Consider the following 16,410-nt stretch of genomic DNA (forward strand, 5'->3'; position numbering starts at 1 on the left):
AGAAGTAAAAAAAAAAAAAAAAAAAAAAAAAATGTCCCTTTACTGAAAGTAGGCAAAGTAAAAGATTTGGTTTCAGAACCCAGGCAGGAGAAACTTAGTTACTAGAACTAGGATATAAGGCCGGAGCCAGATTACCATCAGAGCTGACATTACAATGGTGAGATCTCTAGCACTGAGATTCTAGATAGGGGAAATTAGCTTCACTTAAAGGGAGAAGAGGGCTGTTACCTGGGGAGAGAACCAGGCAGCCCTTGACAAGTCTGGAATGGAATGGACATTCTCTTACCTTATTCCTAATTTGTGGAATCCTAAAGACATACAACATCTTGTTAAGAACTCAAATCTGGTCTATATTAAGTTGCTTATTATTCTCATATTAAAATGATTGGCCAGGGCAGCAAAGTGCCTGAGCACATGTTTGTGTATATGCAAATGAGATGGAGAGCAAAGGAGAATGAATGTGTTTCCTTATCTTGTTAATAAATGTTACTAACAGGATTAATAATAATTACGACCTAAAAACTGAAAAGACACGTTAGTGAGCTGCATCTATTACAACCTGTTGGTTTTGGTGGGCTTCTGTGTCGTATCTTTTAAGGCTAATTCCACTGAGAATATAATTTTTTCTTGCTGGCACCACACAATGATAAACTCATACCTACCAGCCCTAGATGATTCAAATGAAGAGAGGAATAAGAATTTAGAAAATAAAAGCAAACTTTCATTTCTGAAAATTCTTAAAAGAGCTCTTAGTAGATGACTTGAAAGACACAATGGCTTAAGTTTTAAAAAAGGTAGAGGCACCTGGGTGGCTCAGTTGGTTAGGCGACTGCCTTAGGCTCAGGTCATGATCCCGGGGTCCTGGGATCGAGTCCCAGATCGGGCTCCCTGCTCAGTGGGGAGCCTGCTTCTCCCTATTCCACTCCCTCTGCTTGTGCTCCCTCTCTGTCAAATAAATAAATAAAATCTTTTAAAAAAAGTTTTAAAAATGTATTAGGCTGCAAAATAAATGCAAGATTTCAACTGCTTCTTTTGTCTAATCCACTCTTTACATATAATAGTACAAGTGTGTGGTTGGTGGCTTTGCAATCTGTCAACCTACTTCTCCTGGAATTCCCTTTTATGTCTGTTTCTGGCTGGCGTGGGCCACAAAAGAGATTCTTATTAATTAATTAGTTTGTTTTAATTTTTGTTTATTTTTTTATTATTGTCAGTTAGCCAGCATATAGAACATGATTAGTCACAAAAGAGATTCTTGTGTGAGATTTACACATGTGACACAGTAGTCACTTTGTGGCTCCCGTATGTTGTCACTTGTCTGCTGGTTCACCTCATTGGCCTGCAGCAACTACCAGGCCCAAAAGCCAGATAGGGCAAACTGCTCTGTCTTCTTCTGGATCCTCCTTTCAGTTCTGACTGCTGGGGCAAGTGTGTGTTGATTCTGTAAGGAAGGACCCTGACTTCTGCAGGGCATCCGTACCACCAGGATCAGAGGCAGCAAAAGCTAGCTGTGGTTTCAGATGGTCCTCATGAACATGGCTTGTGCTTCTGCATTCCATCTTGTCATGAATCTCCTCTGTCTTCCCTTCCTGACTCCCTGCCTTGTGAACTTCAAGCTCCAGCCTTGTACAGTCCCTTCCCTCTACATACCAGGCTTGGTCTGTGGGACCAATACAATATGGCAGCAGCAAAGTGATGCCACTTCTGAGATTAAGACACTGCAGCTTTTGTCTTGGTTGGGCTATCTCTTGGATCACTTGCTCCAGGGGAAGCTAGGTGCCATGTCAAAGGGACATTTGAGCAGCCCTATGGAGAAGTCTATGTAGTGAGGAAGTGAGTCTTTTGCCAACAGCCAAAGAGGAATGGAGGACCACAGTCAACAGTCCTGTGGGTGAATTTTCTTCAAAGCTAATCCTTTAGCTATGGTCAAGTCTTCAGATGATTGCAACCCAGCCTATAGCCTGACTGTAACCTCGTGAGAGACTGAGCGGGGGCCATTCAGCTAAACTGCTCATGGATTCCTGACCATCAGAAACTACGTGAGATGCTAGTGTTTAAAGCTAAGTTTTGTTATATGGAAACAAATAACTATACAATGCCTAAGTATAAAATATAATCTTTCTTTCACATGACTAAGAATGTCAAACTAAAGGAAGATAAGAGGTGCAGAGAAAAAAAAGTAAATTGTGTTTTAGCTCATTGTTCTTCTTCAATGCTCATTTAAATTCTTTTAACCCTAGGCCTGTGGGCAAATACTTATTCAGCTAAACTAAATTTGAAAAACGTAAGGAAGCGGGTTAGCTTTAGTTACAGGGATATATACCTATATATCTCTCGATATATCTCTATATACATCTTCTTTGAATTGAAGGATCTCCTTTTGAGAAGACAAATCATGATATTTTTCCCGGAGTCTAGTCTCTTCTTTGTGGAATGGTAGGGAAGCTATTACTCCTCTTACAGGTTGAGATTTAAAATTTCGTTTATTATTCTTTTTTACCTAATATGAGTAGTTTAAAGAATGAAAAGTATGATTTGATTTCCTTCCTAGTTTTTGTTATGGAAACATTTGGAAACAAGAGAAATAAGAATATATTTCTTTTAGTCTCTCTTTATTTCTCTTTCTGTCTTATAATCAATTTCAGTAACTTTAACAATAAACAGTAAAAATGATAGAGTATACAAAGCATTGCCCAAGTGAATCCATCACAAACCTGTGTCTGAGAATGGCTTCCTAAGTAGGGGAAATGTGTTTCATACAAAAAGTCCATTTTCTGTTATTGCCTTTTTTATTTGGACTACTAGATGCTATATATTTTAAGGCAATCTTAATAGTTTCCTGTCTCTCACTAACAAGAATGACTTGTCATACTGAGCAGTGTAGACACTGTCCATTTGATCCACTCCAGAAAACTGTCTATATGATACAAGAGTAAATCACTTCAATTCCTTTGTGGAATGAGTGGAGTATAAATAAATAAATGAGACAAAAGAATAAAGAAAAAAATGTGGTTAGTTCTATCAGAAGGAAACAAAGGATAGGAACATTTGGAGGCCTGGTTTAATAAAAAATGTGACAAGAGAAAGAATTATATGTGATAACTCTAAAGGAAGGTAGAATCCTCACTAATATAAAATGTCCATGAAATAGTTTCTTCTTTCTTTAAGGAGGAAGATAATTTTGTAGTTTAAGAATAATAATTCTCTTTGAAGTTGGAGGACCTATGTTGTAAAATGACTCTTTATTTACTCTTACCTCCACCAAAAATAATTCCAGTTTCCAGCACTCTTTCTATAATTCATCATATTTCTAAATCTGAGTAGGAATGTCAGATTCCATTTTAGGGAATGGGTTTGTTTTCCGGGGGGTCTTTTTTGTAGTTATTTTGTGTCTTACTTCTATTATAAAGTTTTTGTCTTGTTTTTGTGTTTTTTTTAAAGTTTATTTTAGTAATCTCTACACCCAATATGGGGCTCACAACCCCCAGATCAAAAGTCACATGTTCTTCTGACTGAGCCAGCCAGGAGCCCCTATTTTTTGTTTTGTTTTGAGAGGACTTCAACATGTTCTAATTTTTCCTTTTCCAATTAGCGTTTGTTGTTTATCTCTTACAGAATTATACAAAAATGTCATTGCATCTGACCACTTAATTTTTTACTATTACTGTCTGAGACTTTTTGTATGAAATATTAATAGAGCCATTACTTTATGTCAAATTTAGGACTCCAGGTGGGGATGAAAGATAAGTTATGACAAATTTTGTGCCCTACAGGAGAGGTAACGTGGTAAAGTGATCAAATCAAATCTTAGGATGTCTAGAATCAGAACTACCTGAGGGCTTATTTAAAATGGAAATAATCAGGTCCCACCCTAAACAGACAGATTCTCTGGGAGTGGAACTTGAGAATCTGCACTGTTAATAAATTCTCTCGGTCATTCTAATGCAAACTGAAGTTTAAGGACTATTGATCCAGTGAGGGTCGGAGGGTAGAGGAATAAACAATTTACACACCACACACCACAATACAATAGTAGCATGAGGAAAGAGCTTTATCAGGGCAGCAGTTCCCATGAGGTGGGGCGAATACACACACACATTCAGAATATATATATATATATATATATATATATATATATTTACACACACACACACACATATACAGTATATAGCATACACACACACACACACACACACAAGCACACTTTAAAAGCACCAGAATGTGTCTTTTGGGTTTTACAGAAAATCTGTAAGATTTACAGATAGAAGACATGCAATAAATATTTGTCGATCAGGTTGTAGTGAACACATTTTGTAATTCCATTCTACTAATCACCAGCAATTTTCTTTTTGATGCTTATAGATGGGACGGTAATATCTATGCCTATTTAACTTCCTGTTTTTTCTTTCTTAACGCAAAAGGATAGTGACTAGAACTTCTCACTCCTCGTTCGTAGTGGGGGAAGTCGCCCCACAATAAGAATTAGGTAGAAAAGTAATTTAAGAGCCAATCAGCTCTCTGGAGCAGCTCCAGACTGGCTTCTCAGGGAAGACTGGCGGAAGATGGGACTTGGTTACCTCATTCAATCGGACAAAGAAGGCCATACTAGTTTAGGGCGGCCGAAAAGTCCTTGTGGGTTACCACGTGAGGTGTTACACCTCGGCGGGGCTGACCTTTGGCTAGAGGTCCCTTAAGCGGAAAACTTAGGGGCACTATGGATACCTTATTTTTCGGGATCCTGGAGAAACGGTCATCAGTTGTGGAGGCACCAGTACCCAAAATGGCTGCAAAGCGCTTCAGACTCCAGATCAGGTGATGCAGCCCCAGTCCGCTCCCTTCCCACCAGCCGCTCCTCCCGCTCCCTGACGTAGGGGTGGGTGTGGTCTGTGCAGAGGCTCTTTTCCGAGGCTAGGAAAACCATAGGATACACATGCGCAGTTGGGCCCCTCAGGCGCTTCGGGTTTTCTCCCAGCCCATCGCCCCGCCCCCATCTGCCGGGCGGGGCTGGGCCGAGAGTCCAGCAGCTGCTAGCTGGGGCTTCAGTGACTTCCTTGTTGTGAGCCCCGGCCCTGCAGTGTCCGGACTCGTAGCACCGCTGTCTTGACCAGGACCGCTAGCCTGAGTCTAGGTCGCAGCCGCAACCTCAGCCCATCGGTCCCCCTTTCAGCACAGGTCTTTTCCCCGCACGCCCCGCGCTCCCTAACATGCCCAACCCCAGCAGCACCTCCTCTCCCTACCCCCTCCCTGAGGAAATTAGGAACCTGTTGGCAGGTAAAGATCTGGGGAAGGGGGCGGGCGACGCTGCTGGGGCGGGGGCGGGGGCGAGGGGACGGCGAGCCGGTGGGGACAGAAGCATTCAGCGACTCTGCCCTCCCTCCCCACGCTTCCCTGTCTCCTGGCCAGTGGGAGCAGGACTGGGAATGGGGAAGAGGGGTCTGAGAAAGGGAGTGGGCGTGTGTTGAAATTGGGTTCGAGGATGGTGGGGAAGCCCTCCTTGATGGACTACACTAATGGGATCAGGACATTTCTGTATGCATCGTGAGGACGTCATGTGCTTGTATGTGTGAGAAAGAGAGAGAAGAGAGAGAGAGAGAGGGAGAGAGGAAATGATAATGAATGCGTGTGTGAGAACTGGGAAGGGATCAGAAGTCAAAGAAGTAGTTCTTCGGTGGCCTGGCCAATGGAGGAGAAGGGTGTAAAGATGCAAAAAGATGTCAGAGCTACAGGTGTTAGAGGTTGTGGGACGCAAGGTTTTGTCATTTCTAAAACTCTCTTTTTTTTTCTTAAACATTCATTGCGCTCTTATTTAAGACTTTCAAAGAGGGCCTGATTCTCAAATGGCCACTTGTTTTGGCCCGAGTAACGTATGAAAACAAAAAAGGAAGTATGTGTTAAGGTCCAACTTCCTGTGTCACACGATGAAAGTACTTCATCTTTGCACCCTCATCTTCCCCTTTTCAGTTTTAAATGACCATTTATAGGAACTTACGTTAGGAGTTAAAGATGTGGTTCTTCAAGGATATTACGAATCCACTACTAGTTCATTACTCTACTAGAAATGGAGATGTATATTTCTGCACGAAGTAGAAAACACGTCTTTTTAGGGTAGCACAAATCTTACCTATCCTGATGCTCTGGAATTCTTACTATCATTCCCTTTGTCATAGGTACATCAGAATTCTAGAAACTGAATTTTGATTGTTTTACTTTAGTTGTCTCAAGTATTTACCTTTAAGTATTGGTCATGAATAGCTGGATTAAAAGAGTTTCTTTTAGATGTCTATTACAAGTTGCTTATTTTAACTCTCAAAAATTAATATCTAAAATGTGACATTTTAAATAGTAAGTTGCTTATGAGACCAAATCTCCTAATATGCTGTTTTGCTGGTTAGCATCATGAATATGATCAAGAGAATAAAACCAAGAGCGTATGGATGCAGACTTAAGTTTGTCTGAACACGATTACAGTGTGATAAATGCATTTGTGGTGGGATAGTATTTTACTCTAAGAATGCTTATTGTCATTAATGGGTACCACTAGGAGAAATATAAGGAACTGTAAAGACTAATTTAAGGCAGATTTTATTCCATTATATGAGAGTTTCTCATTAGTACTGATTTTGTTTTACTACAGTTAACATTTTCATTGTTACAATGTTGGAATTGCGTGTTTAGAATACTATTTTAATAACCAGACCAGAGAAGTGTTTATCATTACTCCAGAAGTAGATGGCACCACTTTCAGGATATTCTAGTTCTGAATTTTTGACTTTAAGAAATAAAGTTCAGACCTCTGGGTGCACACCTTTAAAGCTTGAGAGCTCCAACAGGAGGCAGTTTGCTGTTTGGGTCCATAATCATACTTTTGCAGATAGTATGACATATAGGTTATGAGACTCATTATTCTCTGATTCCCATAGATTACAAATATTTCATTTGGCCCTTATGTATATAATTTGTGGAAAGCTTAGAATTACATAATATTTAAATTATCTACCAATGCTAACTTCCTATTTACTTTAGCCATTTCTCTCTCTTTAGTCAGTTAATATGCTTGCATAATGTCCGAAATGAATGTTTTAAAAGTCATCTTACTGATGTTTTCAAAATTTCATATTATTAAACAAATCACATATTAAAACACATGAAGTATTAAAAACAAATATGAAAATATGAAAATTAAAAATATGAAAATTAAAAAATTAAAATTAATATTAAAATTTGGCTTACACTATAATCAGAGGACATTTTCAAGAGGTATGGATTTGAGGGAATATCTATTTATCTATCTATCTATACTTTTTAAAGAAATGAAACGAGAACTAGTGTTTTTCAGTTTTCTTTTTTAACTTATTCAAAGAAGGATGTTAACATTTTGTGTTTGACTGTAATTAAAATCTTTCTGGAAAGGTTTCAAGAATAAATGTTCTCAGCAGTTTTTTCACATTTTGCATGCAAAAAATTCTGTTGGGATTGTGCATGATTATTTGCATAATTCAAGTGTGTTGGGTAATAGTACATGGTTAGATTTAAAATTACTAAAACTATAGAGAGAGAGCATTGGTTTGAATGCTGGATTACCTAGTACTTTCTGAAACTAAGAAGGAGATATTAGTAGTGGTGATTGTAGTTAACAGTTGAGCCCTCTGAGAATGTTTGACACCATGCTAGAATTCCCATGTAGAGAAGATAAGGACCTAAACTTTGCAGGCACTTCAAATCCTTGCCTACAGAAAAAAATGATACAAAGTCAAAAGATAATGCCTATCAAAATAACATTGCTCAGACAGTTCCCTTTGTGTTCCATGTGCCTATTATCCAAATCATTGTATGTCATGTGTGTTAAATGTTTGACATTTCGACTGCTTGATAGAGATAGGTGCTTAATGTATTCTTATCAGTTTATATTATTTTCTTTCTCTTTATTTTTCTTTCTGATTATAGCAGTTCTAGGCTTCCCTTCAATATTTGTTCCCCTCTCTTCTCATTCCTTCCCCTCTAAAACATTCTCTAGAAATGCAAAAACCCATAGATGCTATCATTCTTAACTACATTTAATGATACTCTTGAAAAAGGGGCTTATCGTTTTGACTGTTAGTGATACATATTTCTCTGGGATCAGTATATTAAATCTTGAAAGCCTATACTTCTTATAAAAGTGTTGTATTTTTCTTTTGTTACATGAATAGAAGGAAGGTTATAGATTTTTGTTAAAAGCAAATTTTGAACTGCCTATGCACTACAAGCAACCTTTCATTTTTTTTCACAACAATGGAAGAACAAGTTTAGCCTGGATAATTGGAATCAATGGATAATTCTGAATCTTGTCCATTTAATCTTTTCCTACATCCAAATATTTTGACTAGGACTAACACCAAGAATAATCTTGATTTATGTGAGTTTTTTCTCCGGGCAGGCGAGAAAGTGAGAGGAACTAGAACTACGGGCTCTCAACCCCCTTCATTTGTTTAATCATCCTTTGAATACTGGAGTGTTAGTAGTTTGCAATCAGATATTCTCATTCATTCTCATTGATTTGTTTTAGGACAACATGTTTGAAGAGAAAAGCTGTAAGAGGATGTAAGTTTCTTTTTATTAAGTTAGAAAATGAAACCAACGCTAACAGGAGAAAATAGTGGTTGTCAGTACTCTGAAAAATCAAAACCAAACCAAACCAACCAAACAATAAACAAAGTGGCTATATGGTTTCTGCAAAGTGACTTTGAGGTTTTTTTTCACAGGGCAGTCTTGATTAGAAATATTGCATTTTTCCCTACTGGGGATTTCCAGAACATTTTTTTTTTTTTAAACTTCACACATTAAAATTGATAATCCCTTTAGGGGCACAAGGTAAAGAATGCAATTCAGTTGAAATAGAGGGAGAATTTTTTCAATGCTAAGAATAGTATGGTTTGATTTCCACCTTTTCTAAGTTCCATTTATAATTTGGTCAACATTTTGGGTTTATTTTTCCTATGAGGATTATTTATGGTACATCTAGGGTCCCATAATTTGCTTCTGGGGCATTCGCTGAGTATGTAAAGGGAAGAGTGCCACCTACTGAGTCACCAATAGTCACCTACTTCTTTAGCACCTGGATTTTCCTACAGAGCAAGAACAAGCCTGCCCCATTTTGGCAGTAATAACTAATGAGCATAAAGTTGCTGTGAGGACATTTGAACTCAAAATGAAATCAGTCTATGATGCCTCTAAGGTTTTCTCTTCTAGAAACAGGAATATGTGTTTGTAAATCAAAGGATCAAAAATTTATAATTTCTTGTTATGGGTCGAATAACATAGATGAATTAAGATGTGATGTTAAGAAAATTATTTGCCTGTATTAAGCATATAATATCCTACTTTTTCTTGGGAGGGGATCTTTGGCTGGCTTGTTTTCCAACATTGCTTTCCACTGAAAGTATTTTCATCTCAGATTACTAAATAAGGCTCTTGATAGTATGTACAGTTTTTATAGTTACTCAACCCAAGTTATCACTGGATTTCTTTAAAAAAAAAAAAAAAGGAATCTAGGGCGCCTGGGTGGCTCAGTTGTTAAGCATCTGCCTTCGGCTCACGTCATGATCCCAGGGTCCTGGGATCGAGTCCTGCATCGGGCTCCCTGCTCGGCAGGAGGTCTGCTTCTCCCTCTCTCACTCCCCCTGCTTGTGTTCCCTCTCTCGCTGTCTCTCTCTCTCTGTTGAAAAATAAATGAAATCTTTGAAGGAAAAAAAAAAGGAATCTAAATATATTAAAAAATGAGAAAAAAATTTCCAAATGGGTTTATCTCTACATTATCAGCATTAAAGTATTACTAGAAGGAAGATAGAAACAACAGCATAGGAAAAGCCTCTGGTGATTTGAAACACACTTCAGTTTCTCTCATAAATTTAAGATTAAGTGTCATATATGGGTGATAAAAGTGGCATAGGCTAGTTTTTATATACTCATTATTCACTTAGTTTGTCTTTTTCAATTAAAGCCAGTCTATCTTTTTCATTCCACTGAGTTTACATTTCTTTTTCAATCACATACTGAACACATTACAATAGATGCTACCTAATAGTGAATATAGTGTAAATCTCAGACTAATGTGTTATTCACTGTGGCTTCTTTGAAAATGCGTGGTAAAAAGATTTTGATTATTATAAGGTGTTATTTATCAAGAGTCATCTTTTAGAGGTGAAAGATGTTCATCTATATTCTTCAACAGCCCAGTTTTCTATCAAAATAAGTCATTTAGCCTCCAAAGCCAATTTTGAAAATTTTGTCAGATGATTGGATTGTAAGACTCAGGAATGTATTACTTATTGTACTGTGAGAACTCCTTGGCTCCTCCTCTTCCATGTTTGGAAAATCCACAGTTCAACTATAACCTGTAAAAGTGCTAAGTAATCAAGGGAAGACATTGATTAGAGAATCAATAACTTTTCACTTAGCCATTTTCCAACTTTGGGCATTGGCTCCATTGATCTACATGTGCCCAGTTTAATTGATTTTTATGTTTTTACCAGTAGGTGTTTGATCAGACTGTACCCCCTTTAACAGAGAAGAAAAGTTTATTATTTTTTTTCTTATGTCGCCTTAAAGTTTGGCTGGGATTCTCACCATATTAAGTTTGGTAGTAGTACCTTAGTGAATACATAGTAAAACCTGGCTCAATTCATAAAGTAGAGAAGGATGTGGAATTAAGTAAGTAAAGCCATTTGGGGGTGATGTGTAATTGGTTTTACACTTATGTTATTGATCTGGAGCTGAGCAAATGGTAGTGGATTCAGTCCAATTCTTCCCCTCTCCTATACAATTCAGGCCATCACAGAGGCTGTGTGTGTGTGTGTGTGTGTGTGTGCAGGCAAGCCTTCTCAGGGTGGTACTGGGTGGTTGGGAGAGGAGGCAGAAGACATCAGGTGTTACCTTTGTGACTTATTTACAACCTCCCAGCAAGTCATTTTCTAGGCTGCTGGCTGGTGAAGGATGGTGAGGGCAAGTGGCCAAACCTCAGCTTTCTTCAAGAGTGGGAACCTGTGTACTGAGCTTTGAAAGGGTGGCATTTTATTTTTTCATTTGCAGGAATTTAAAAACCGTTCTAATCTGTTGTGGTTTCAGGTTTTTCACTGTGTGATCCATGTGGAAGGTGGTAGAAAGCAGTTAGCACCTCTCTCTCTCTCTCTCTCTCTCTCTCTCTCTCTGTATATATGTGTGTGTGTGTGTGTGTGTGTATTAAATACCTGTCCTAGCCACTTGAACTACAGGGGAAGACATAGGGGGTGGGCAGTTTTTCTGGGGGTCCATTCCTACAGAAGAAGAAGAAAAAAAGAGGAAATTGGAATACCATTCGGTGGTTTGGTGTGTGCTGTGTTTGCCTCTTAGGGGTTGTGATGGCTTTTGAGAGGTTTCTAACTTAAACTGCTTGAGATTGCTGAGCCAAGACATGATATCATCTTTTAATTTTGTTTTCAGACCTTAACAGTTATCTACAGAGCATTTGTAAGTCTGATCTTCTCAGGGCCCTCTGCCCCAGATCTTTACAGTTGTACCGGGAGATAAGGCTTATTCTCGACAGTGTTAAGGTGTAAAAGGACCAAAACTCACCACCACATTTGCAGTCTCTGGGATAACTTTTTCTTTGGTGATGCCTTGGGGGCAGAGGCTGATGGAGATGGGGCTAATTCTGGGGTTAAATGCCAGCGGCGCTGACCCGCAGTGTGCGTGGCTGCAAGCGAGGTGGTGCTGGGGGTTAGACCTGCTGCGTTGGGGCTCCCGGGAGCTGTGCTTTCTCCGCGCGGGCCGAGCGGATCCCCAAGCTTCGATGCGTGCGTGCGTGAGTGGAGACCCCTCCCTCTGAGGAAGAGGAATTCTCACTCGCCAGGCCGAGAGGCTAGGGAGGAGCAGGCTGACCTTTTCTTGCAATCGAATTACGGCTGTTCCCCGAATTACAGGCAGTCTGGAGTCAGTGAAATCTACATATTAACCGAGGGACACAACCCCTAAAGGAAGATAGAATGGGGCTAACGCGCTCGCTAGTTTATCGTTTGCAGGGCTACTCAGAGCACAATAAAAAGCTTCAAATCTCTTTTCCAACCAGCCAGAGGAGCGCTTGATTCGTCTAGGACTTTTATTGCCCGCTTTTGAAATATTACCCTGGCTCTGAGCTACAAAGCCGCAGATCCAATCCCATTTGTCTGGCGAAGGCGCTGCCCCAAACCTGTGCTCCCTGGTCACAGCTCCTATGACAGGAACCCCGGGATTTAACACTCCAAGTGTTGAGTGTTCGAGGACCGCAGAGCCTAAGTGTCTCCCGGGAAAGCCCGGAGTAATTTCTCAGTGCTCGCCCGGTCTTTGCGCTGGGCGAGCAGGGTCCCTGCTTTGCGCAGGGACGCGGCCGAAGGGTCCCCCGCGCATCCTGAGGGTGTCCTGTGCCTGGGAGAGGCTGTTTCTGTTCAATTCGAAAATAAATGGGCACCGTGTGGATTTTAAGAAATAACCCAGATTTCAAAAACTTCAAAACCGACTAAATCTGTGGGCACCAACAAACTAGGATTTCAGGAATCAATTCCACTTTAGAGTTCCTAACTTATTTGTTAAAAAAGAGAAAAAACACAAGAAAAGAGCAAAAACAGTTCTTACACTTTCCTTGTCTCCTAGGAAATAATTTATAAAAAATTCAGCGTTTATTAAATCTTTTTAGTTGCCTTAAACCCCCTTTCTGGGATTAGTTTAAGAATAAATACATCAAGACTACTCTAAAACTATAAATTTTTTTCCCTTGCCAGATCTCTGAATCTCCTCCCCCTCAACAAACAAACAACACGATTCTTCCAGCAGTCTCACACTCTTTCAACAAGCATTTCTTATAAAATAGCATGGGTCAGAATTTAAAAAATATTTTTTGGGAGTGTTAGGAAACCCTATATAGAGCATTGCAGCTTTTTATGTTTCCTGAGTTTTTATAGAACTGAAACGACCTTTTAAAGAAATAACTCTTGGGCTGTAATTCCTTCTGTTATTGCTGCTGGAGATAGAAAATAGATCCAGTTTGTTTAAATTTGGATTGTGTAATGAAAATGTAAAATAGGCAATTAAATACTTGTGGATGAGGGAATTAAAGACAAACACTGAGTGAAAGTAACATTAAGCAGACTATTCACCAATCATTGTACCAGAGATTCTCCCAAGAATTGAGTCCGGTTGGAAGAAAGAATCAGCAGTAGAGATGCTACTTCTTCCCTTATTCCACTTTTTTTTAAGTAGATTTATTGTAACCATCTCAGAGAAGCCAGTGATCTTTTCCATTTCAGCTAATGTCTGAATGTCATTAGGTTGCTTGTTTCTCTGGGTACAAAATTTAAAGAGTTTAGGGGAGAGTGCTTTTGTGTGTGTGTATTTTTAAATAAGTTTCATTATTTTGAACTCACTTTAGAAGTCTGGGTCTAATTTGCACTGGTTATGGATTATGTCTATATGTCCTCCTCTTCAATATATGGACAGATCGAGTAAAAAGAAGCTGTGGCATTTTGCTTTCATTTCGTTTTGATACTTGCTTGTAACAGTCATTAATGGACTTCAAACCAGAAAGCTATTTAAAAAAATTATTCCAAGATTAAATTTTAATTCTTTCATTTGTCATATTGATTTAGTGAAAAATTATCTTTATACATTTATTATGAATGTATGGGATAACAGTTTAATCACCTTTGCTTATTGGATCAAGATACTATTGTAATCAAGAATTTAAAATCTATTACAACGTTTTACCTCAAATACTAGGTTTTAAATGGTTAATTATAAGTACAGTTGAAAGACTATTATAGTGCTTTGAATTAATTACAGATAGTATTATCGTATGCTTTGATACTTTCTTTTTATCAGTGTGAGTTAGGAGACAAAGTAGTTAAATAAAAAGAAAGTAAAACATACATACATCTCTTCAGTATGAAATATGGATGGTTTACAGTCATACCTACTTTAAAATTTTTTATGGTATCCTTTATATTAGATATCTCAAAGTAAGATTTGAACTTCTGAATATAAAATTAATTTAAAGTTGCACAATGGTTCATGAACAATATGAATGGGGCTATTATAAAATCAAACCAGTAAGGACTAGTTGGAATTTTGTACTAGAGAGAATTAGAAAGCAGAATAATTTACAAGTTTACTAAATTAAAAAAAAAGAGGCCTTGTGGAAATGTTATATGAAGCCATGGAAATCTTATTTCTTGGTTACTATATTTTAAAATAGCGGATGAATCTATTTTTGCCACTTCTTCCTGTATTTAAAGAAATATTTCCAGGTGGTAATACCAAGGCAGAAAGCAAGAACACACAAAACCACACAGCAGATTATCCTTTCTTTTTGAAGGTGGCTGGTAGAATGGGTGGGGCAGGTAGGAAGGAGGAGGGTTTGATTTGGAATCTTGGCTAGAAGAAGGGATTTATTTTTTCCTTTAAAACATTAAATATTGCACATACCTGAAAATGGATTACACTGGGAAAAACAGGACCTTGCCAGAGACATTAGCTTATATTGATATAATATTGTGAATGACCCGTTCATACAGGAGCTTACAAAATACTATAAAATGATAGTAACACATGCATAAAAGCTCTGTGCTTGCTTTTATATGAGAGAATTTGTTTTATGGGGCACCATAGTTTATTAAAACTTGTGAGCTTCTCTCTGGTTTAATGATGCCAAACATCCAAATAGCATTTGCTGTGCTAAGCATAAGTAGAGCATACAAATTTTATTAGCTAAGTGGTGTGCAGATTTGTCCAACTTAGTATTTGAAACATATTTCAACTGTTATGCTTTGGATTGATAAATAACTGTAACAAATTGTACAGATATTAACACTTATGGGTAGAAGCAATCATTGTCCTATTTGTCTTCACAAAAAATGATTCTTTCCTATAATTTGTATCCTGTTTCTTATGTTTCATGGTTTAGATGTTGAAACATTTGTGGCAGACACACTGAGAGGGGAAAATTTATCCAAGAAAGCAAAGGAAAAGAGAGAATCCCTTATTAAGAAGATAAAAGATATAAAGCCTATGTAAGTCACTTACTCGCTGTTTATTATTTCTTACTTAGAAGCAACTTTGTAGTTAACATTTTAATAAAGAATTATCACGGAATTACTTTTTTTATGTCCTAATTTAATTGGTGTTAAATGTTTTAAAGGACAAAGTATATGTCCTCTGTAATAGTTTTTAAAAACTGATACGCTTATCATATTATCCTTTTTTGTGAAGGTTCTTGATTATATATTTTTTTCTAAGCATTCTAGCAAAATCCATCTGTTTATTTTGATTATTTGAGGATGTATGTGGTTTAAATTAATAGGACAAAGGTAGATTGAGAATTTTAATATAAATACCTCTAGATATAGAAATGAATAAATGTATATCATGGATTATAAAGATTTTGATTCTACTACCGTATCTTAGGTCTTTAAAAATACTTTTATTATAAATCCATAAGCCTTTTGGAATTGTTATTTCAGGATAGGAAGTACTTTTTTCTCTGAATGTGTATTTATGATATAGATTTTAAAATAGGTTTGAATTATTGCCAATGAATAGACCTTGTTTTGATTTGTCAACCCTCATCTTAAAATATAATATTCTTGCTTTATTTTCCAGCTATCTTCAGGACTTTCAAGACAAAGGTAAATTCTCAAGTTTGTCCACCTTGAAATTTTTTATCCTTGTAGAGATGTTCAATAGGGTAATGTAAAACATACTGAAATTTGAGAGTTGGGATCAAAATTTAAATTTCCAGATTGTATACTTAGATTTTCAAGATGAGAGTGCTAGCTCCCCCTGCTGAGAATAAAATTAAGAAGCATATCCCGAATCTACTCGGCACCGTCTCCTGATGCAGAAATCTTGTGTGTTTAACGTTTGTTAGGTGTTTTAATGTGTTTTCACACTGTGACAGAACTTTGTTAAGAAAAGTATATGCTTGCAGTAACACATGGAATAATTCGGTAAAGCAGAGGTGAGATACCAAACTAACACCATTTAACACAGCCGAGATGATTTTATAGCTGTGGTGGGGTCAGGAGGGCCTGTGGCTGGCTGCTCATAGGTAATGTTTTTAAAGAGTCATTGTCTTAAAACAGTATCAATTTTTGTTTGAAAATATGAGTGAAATCTCTCTCAATTGCTGGTTTTTATTACTGTGATTCTTTTGATATGAATAAATGTATGCTATAGAAATTTTCAGAGAAGGAGTTCAATTTAATTTTTTCAAAATATGCGAGAGTGCTGGTAACCTGATTGACTTCCTTTAGATTTGGGGGATGGTTGTTTAGCGTATTGAAAACCAAACCAAGAAGGGCATAGGAAGTTCCTACTATTTCATGTCTTCAGTTCTATAAGGGAAACTGGGTATGGCCCTTACTTTCA

At 37.7% G+C, this 16,410-nt stretch overlaps 1 protein-coding gene across 2 annotated transcripts in view; it reads left to right on the forward strand.

The window, feature by feature from the left end:
• The first annotated feature begins 4,958 nt into the window (after positions 1–4,958).
• SKAP2 (src kinase associated phosphoprotein 2) overlaps positions 4,959–16,410 on the forward strand; it is a 166,018-nt gene continuing 154,566 nt past the window's right edge. For both annotated transcript variants that reach the window (XM_032401888.1, XM_032401889.1), the window contains exons 1-3: positions 4,959–5,271; positions 14,948–15,053; positions 15,643–15,668. In XM_032401888.1, coding sequence (XP_032257779.1) covers positions 5,205–5,271; positions 14,948–15,053; positions 15,643–15,668 — 199 coding nt within the window. In that variant the 5' untranslated portion in view covers positions 4,959–5,204. The remainder of the gene's footprint in view (positions 5,272–14,947; positions 15,054–15,642; positions 15,669–16,410) is intronic.

The sequence above is a fragment of the Phoca vitulina genome, unplaced genomic scaffold, assembly GCF_004348235.1.
Source record: "Phoca vitulina isolate PV1807 unplaced genomic scaffold, GSC_HSeal_1.0 scaffold4, whole genome shotgun sequence".
Lineage (NCBI taxonomy): Eukaryota > Metazoa > Chordata > Mammalia > Carnivora > Phocidae > Phoca > Phoca vitulina.